Source organism: Triticum aestivum, chromosome 1A (assembly GCF_018294505.1).
Source record: "Triticum aestivum cultivar Chinese Spring chromosome 1A, IWGSC CS RefSeq v2.1, whole genome shotgun sequence".
Classification (NCBI taxonomy): domain Eukaryota; kingdom Viridiplantae; phylum Streptophyta; class Magnoliopsida; order Poales; family Poaceae; genus Triticum; species Triticum aestivum.
The window spans coordinates 374,036,121-374,042,141 of record NC_057794.1 but is presented as its reverse complement, the minus strand read 5'-3'; the positions used below and the strand labels follow the sequence as shown (position 1 = coordinate 374,042,141).

The window sequence follows — 6,021 nt, the reverse complement described above, 5'->3', positions numbered from 1 at the left end:
AGATCACGACACGTCGGATAGACGGGCCGGCCCCACCGCCGCCCGGTCGCACCGCGACACCCGTGAGGTGCGAAAGCGAAACGTAACGCCCGCGACGGAAACAGCGGGTAACTACTTTTCCCAGGATCCTAGAGAGAGAGAGAGAACGGGGGAAGGGTAGAGAGAGAAAGCTACTGCAGAGGGAGGGAGAGTCGCCGCCTATTAATACGCGGCCTCCTCAGCCCCGGTCTCCTCTCCTTCCGGCCCCCGAATCACAGACCCCCCCAACCCCTGCTCCTCCCCCGCCTCGCCGTTGACGCCTCCCCCTCTGGTGCCTCGCCCGCGCCGGCATTGGGCGCGTCCCGGAGAAGGTCTCCCCGTCCGGTATGGCTCCTCGTCCCTGTATCGATCGGCGCCGGTGGTTTCTTTGGGTTCGTATTAATTGGCTGCGACCCCGTTGCGGCGTGCGCCTAGTAGATCTCGCGCGGAATTGGTTTCCGGTTGTTTCCCCGGCGTCTCCCCTCGGTGCGCCGGCCGGGACCGGCCGCCCGACGGGGAGCGGATGGCGGTAAAAGCCGTCTCCGTCCTGTTCCATACGTGGAACCGTATCGAAGGCCCCCGAAAGACGGGTGTTTTTGGTTGGCTATCGATTGATCTGTGGGTAGGGGGACGGTAACGGCACGGTCATGGCCGTGGATGGATCGAGGCGGTGGCGGTGGTTGGCGGTGTGGGATTCTTCGCGAGGGTCCCATGCCCGTACCTTCTTTTTGCCCTTTTCCCCAATCCTTTTTGGATGCATTGCAACTTGCAAGGGGAGAGATGGGGAGACTGATTGTCTTGAAAAAATAATTCAAGGCAGTACACCCGCTGGCTTGGGCTTGTCGTCGCGCGCAATTGTCCTTGTTGGTTGGGGTTGATGGGGGCTGTGGCTTTCACTGCCGCCGTTGCGCGGGGCATGTTGCGTCGCCCGGGCTCCATTATGATGTGAAGGCAGATTGATTGCTTGGGTTTGCTTGATTGGTGCACTGCGCTATCCCTATCCAATCCCTCAGTTGGTTCCATCCATCAGAGATGAAAACGCACAGCGGCAGCTCAGCTAATCCATTATTGGGTTATAGTTTACGTTCTTGTTGCCACCATTATTAGCACTAGTAATGGCCATGTGCACATGCTTTGTACTTGTCCATGTATGCATTCTCGATTTGCTTCTCAACAGTTGTTTTTCCTTACCTTCTTCCTTCTTTATTTAAACTTCCACCGGTCAATTGTACTATTGTGTTAGGATTTACATAGGGTTTGGGGTATCAAACTTGGATTATGCGGTTCCCACTTTCTGTAGCCGTGTCATTTTGTTCCATGCTGTCAATTTTAGCTGCTAATGATGGGTGGATGTTCGGTTAAAAAAGTGATGGATGGATGATATGTCATTTTCCAACTAATGTTTGGTGGTGCATAAATGGAATCACACCGTCGTGTCTTCTCATTTTTCCTTGTCCCCCAGGATTCTTATTTCCTATTTTAACTTGCAAGACAAATGTACTAGCTATTTTGTAAAGCAACCCGAGCAGTGTTGTCAGCTGTTCTTGCTTTAGTTTTGGTGTTCCATTAAATAACAAAGTGGTCGTCTTCTTAATGCAGTGTTGGTTGTGACTCTACTCAATTATTGTTCTTGGGCCGGACCCGTCAGATACAGGAGCCTTCCTCTTAGCGATATCAACCGGTATGCGTCCGGGTATTCTCCTTGTTATTTCAGTTATTTACTCCCCCCCCCCCCCTGCTAAATTTGTTCATTGACACAAAATGCAGGGTCTTCTCGCTTGCTGAGTTGGATGCGTTTCATGCACGTTTGCAGTGACGAAAAGATCCCCGTTTTTTATTGATAAGAGGGTTGGTTGAGTGTTCTCTGTTTCATTCTTCAGTCCGGCACTCTACTTCTGTTGTTGGTAGTTTGTAGTTTGACAACAAGACTGACAGGAAGTCTTGTTCTGTTTATGGATTTGAAGACGAGCCACAACTCCCCTGTTTTTGTTGATCCTCTCCCTTCACTAGCCTTGCCTATGACGTACACAACGCCTACTAGCTTCCCATCTTCTGGGCTTTACCTGAACACCCCAAAGAAGAAACCTCTTCCCAGCAAGATCGAAGAGGTTCGTGCTGCCGGATGGCTTGATCTGATGCTGGCCTCCTCACCTCCTCGTAAGAGGCAAAGCAAGGACTTCTTACCCCATGATGTTCAAGCTGATGATCTTGATTTGCGGTATCGTAATTGGATGGTATGTATTTGATTCTATAGCATCTGATAGTATTACAAGGAAACCACACACCGTTAAATTATTTCCATCGTTTTGTTTCGTAGGTGAATTATCCTTCTGCTTTAGGCTCCTTCGAGGCAATTACTGAGCTTGCCCGTGGAAAAAAATTGGCATTGTTTCTTGATTATGATGGAACTCTTTCGCCTATTGTGGACAATCCTGCAAATGCAGTAATGTCTGACGAGGTTTATTTTTAAACCCTTGCTCCACATACAGTTTGAACTGTCATCTCTATGTATGTGTTACAATATCAGTGAATTTTCCATTCTGCTTCTAAAGATTTTTTTCACAGATGCGTGCTGCTGTGAGGCATGTAGCATCACTTTTCCCGACTGCAATCATTAGTGGAAGATCTCGTGACAAGGTATGTTGTTTATACCAGTTTCTACATCTCGGCTCCTTTCTTACTCTATTTTTCTTCTACCTAAAGTTTCCTGTCCCTCTAGGTATTTGACTTTGTGAAACTAACCGAGCTGTACTACGCTGGAAGTCATGGAATGGACATCATGGGGCCTATTAGGAAGTCTCAGTCCAATGGTCACCATGTGGAATGTGTTAGGTCCACTGATTCAGAGGTGAAGCAACTTTCTTGATTTTGTTCCAACATGATTTTTTCTTCTGTTTCGCAATTTTAATTGTTCACTTGTTTTCACTCATAGGGTAAAGAGGTCAATCTCTTCCAACCTGCAAGTGAGTTTTTACCTATGATAGCTGAGGTATGTATCAATGTCTAAACTCTAAAGGTTACGATGCCATGTTACAACATATAGTTCAGGCTGCTCACCTTGGTGGCTTGCCAGGTGTTTGAAAATCTTAGTGAGAGTATAAAGGACATCGAAGGTGCAAGGATGGAAGATAACAAGTTCTGTGTGTCTGTGCATTACCGAAATGTTGCACCACATGTAAGTCTACATCTAAGAGTTCCTTTCAGTTTCATATATCAGAAACACTTTCTTTTTAAAAATGTTGGCTGGACACTTATCTTCTCTTTGTTTATTGCTTTGTAGGACTACGAAACAGTTCATCAGCGTGTAACTGCTGTTCTGAAGGATTACCCTTGTCTTAGGCTTACCCATGGGAGGAAGGTGAATATTATGCACAGCCACCAGGCTTTATATCAAATTATTTGTTAACTGTAGCATTGTTTTATTCAGCTGTGTTCTTGATTGCAGGTTCTTGAAGTTCGCCCTGTCATTGACTGGAACAAGGGGAAAGCTGTGGAATTTTTGCTTGAATCGCTTGGACTAAGCGAGAGTGACGATGTTCTTCCCATCTATGTCGGAGATGACAAGACTGACGAAGATGCATTCAAGGTAAGTCATGTCTCCGGTTTGCTTGCTTAACATGCAAAACCCATACGACAATTCTTTAGAGTTCTGATGAGGTATATTAAGCTGTCATCTTGGTGCATTTAGGTTCTGAAAGCAAACAACCATGGCTTTGGAATTCTGGTTTCATCTGTGCCCAAGGACAGTGATGCCTTCTATTCCCTGAGGGATCCATCTGAGGTACATATTTTTCTTTATCCTCTGTAAAGAAAAAATAAGAAGACATTACCAGTGCTTCAGTGTCTTTTCTACAAATTATCGACAATGCATTATTGAGATGGCAACCACGTAGTCGAGTGTCATAGTCTGAGAATGAAATGTTTACATTTAGGTGATGGAATTCCTGAGGACATTGGCAGCATGGAAGGAGGGTTCTAGCTGAGCAGACGGGAAGAACGGTTTTGCTGTCCTGGAGAAGCCCCCAATTATATATACAAGCTAACCAAATAAGTTGGCTGATATAAGAGAGTCAGGCCAAAGCTTTTTTGATTTGGCATTTTGTAAATGTGGCTGCCACTTTTTTTGGCACCACCTTTTGTCTTTTGTTAATGGGACTTGTCAGTTTCATTCTTTTATTGTTAAAAGGTTCTTTTAGTATATATCAATATAAGCTGAAAAATTTCCTGCTGGTACATTTCATGGTTGAAACGGCCGTCTATGTTTGTCTATTTAATTTATTTCTGTCTGTAGGATACTTATGTAAGCACCGTCTGAAATTGGCCTGTTGCAACATAGCAAAACTCTATTGTATGCTTTGCTGTGGTTGCTGAAGCCAAACCCAACGCCATGGCGTGGCTAACTCCTGCAAACCCAATCAGACTATGAAATAATTTGCAAATAAGTAAAATTTGAGGTTCACTTTGAATCTATATGATTTTCAAACCGGATTGAAGTGCAAGTCTCTTGAATTCTAACTATAAGTAAGGATTGAAGTGTCATGTCCTTTTGATTCTTAACTAGCAATTCCAACAAAAGATTATTTATAGTACATGAAAAGAAAACTCTACAAGTGGAGGAATTTTTGTCTGCAGATTTGAGTGCAAATGAATCTAAGTAAAAAAATGATGGTGTTCAATCCTAAGAATTCAAAAGCTCCAAAAGGCATATGAAGTTTTTATTTGGATCGAAGGATTTGGATGGAACTGGTACTGTAAAAATTAAAGGAGATGTTAAAAAATTGATGTCGGATTTTTAAGCATGGTAAAACAAACGTTGTTAATGGCAATTTATATTGTCGTGATGGTGGATTTGTTGTGCTTGCTAACAGTTTGTTTTAAAGCCCGACGTCCTGTGGTGGAGGACACCAGCTCCCTCCAGAGAAAGGATGGATCAAAGCCAACACCGATGGGATGGACCTGCTATTTTTTTTCTACGCTTTGTCCCCCAAGATGATTGAGTTATTGGCATCTAAAAGGGCGGTCGTAGTTGCAGTCGAGATGGCTGGGTGGGGGGGGGGGGGTGTTCAAAAGTGGGTGCTTGAGTCTGACTCGCAAGTGGTGGTAAACAAACTCAAGACGAATATCATGATCTATCCGCTTACAGCCCACTTTGTCGACGAGATGAAGGGTTTGCTTCTAACCATAGAGGAGCATAGGGATTTCGTGGGTGAGACTATCAACCAATGGCGTGGCTCACTTATTGGCCAAGGAAGTTTGCAGGAGTGAACTATGCAGAACATGGTTTCATGTCCCTCTGGATTGTATCTTGGATGCTTTAAACTTGGATTTACCCGATATCGTTAAATAAATGCAACACTTCCAACTAAAAAAAAATGTTCGTTTTACCATGCTTAAAAAGCCGACGTTCGCTGGTAATCAAAGTCTAAAAGTAAAAAAAAATCTATCAAGAGGTTTGCGGATGGAATGTTTCTTCCAAAATAGAGTGTAAACGAATTGCAAGGATTTCCATCCTACAAACGAAATGATAAGTATAGTTTTTCTTTAAGATTTAGATGCTAAAAGTCTTTTATTTAGGGAATCCTAAAAAATCTTCCCTTTGAAATCAAAGGAGACTTTGAGGATAACTTTTTTTGGACCACACTAAATCTGACGTCAGATTTTTTACCATGGCAAATCGAATGTTTTTCATGGCAAATCATGTTCTCCGAGGATGTCAAATGAGCATGACAATCTGCCACGGTTCATTTTTCTTCTTCAGAAAAGTCCAACCTTGCAAACTAAAATTGCCACCATCACACCAATATAAATTGTCAGAAAAAACGTTAGATTTTTCTTTTAGTGTTTCCGTTTTTTGAGGGGGTTGAGGAGAACGTTGTGTGAGGAAAACAGAGGCTATTGGACTTTTTTTTTGAGAACCAGAGGCTATTGGACTGGGACAGACAGCCTAGCAGTAAAAGCCCAGAGTCCCCTGTGTCTCCTGCAGCCCAGCCCACGCTATGGTTT

At 44.0% G+C, this 6,021-nt stretch overlaps 1 protein-coding gene across 2 annotated transcripts; it reads left to right on the top strand.

Annotated features, from left to right (window-relative positions):
- The first annotated feature begins 218 nt into the window (after positions 1-218).
- Positions 219-4,251, top strand: LOC123051747 (probable trehalose-phosphate phosphatase 2). 2 transcript variants are annotated; one of them, XM_044474728.1, is made up of 13 exons: positions 219-363; positions 1,618-1,699; positions 1,786-1,866; positions 1,983-2,252; positions 2,336-2,476; positions 2,584-2,655; positions 2,738-2,866; positions 2,951-3,007; positions 3,092-3,193; positions 3,299-3,376; positions 3,464-3,604; positions 3,707-3,799; positions 3,951-4,251. In XM_044474728.1, exons 4-13 carry the CDS (start codon positions 2,037-2,039, stop codon positions 3,999-4,001), a joined length of 1,080 nt encoding a protein of 359 aa, XP_044330663.1. In that variant the 5' UTR covers positions 219-363; positions 1,618-1,699; positions 1,786-1,866; positions 1,983-2,036; the 3' UTR covers positions 4,002-4,251. The 2 variants fall into 2 exon arrangements, with proteins under 2 accessions (XP_044330663.1, XP_044330657.1); XM_044474722.1 differs by having other exon boundaries at positions 1,786-2,252.
- The last annotated feature ends 1,770 nt before the right edge of the window (positions 4,252-6,021 follow it).

Coding starts and splice junctions, on each gene's coding strand:
- LOC123051747 (XM_044474722.1), top strand. CDS start 1,971: ATGGATTTGAAGACGAGCCACAACTCCCCTGTTTTTGTTGATCCTCTC. Junction 2,656..2,737: donor GTGGAAGATCTCGTGACAAG/GTATGTTGTTTA, acceptor CTGTCCCTCTAG/GTATTTGACTTTGTGAAACT. Junction 3,605..3,706: donor CTGACGAAGATGCATTCAAG/GTAAGTCATGTC, acceptor TGGTGCATTTAG/GTTCTGAAAGCAAACAACCA.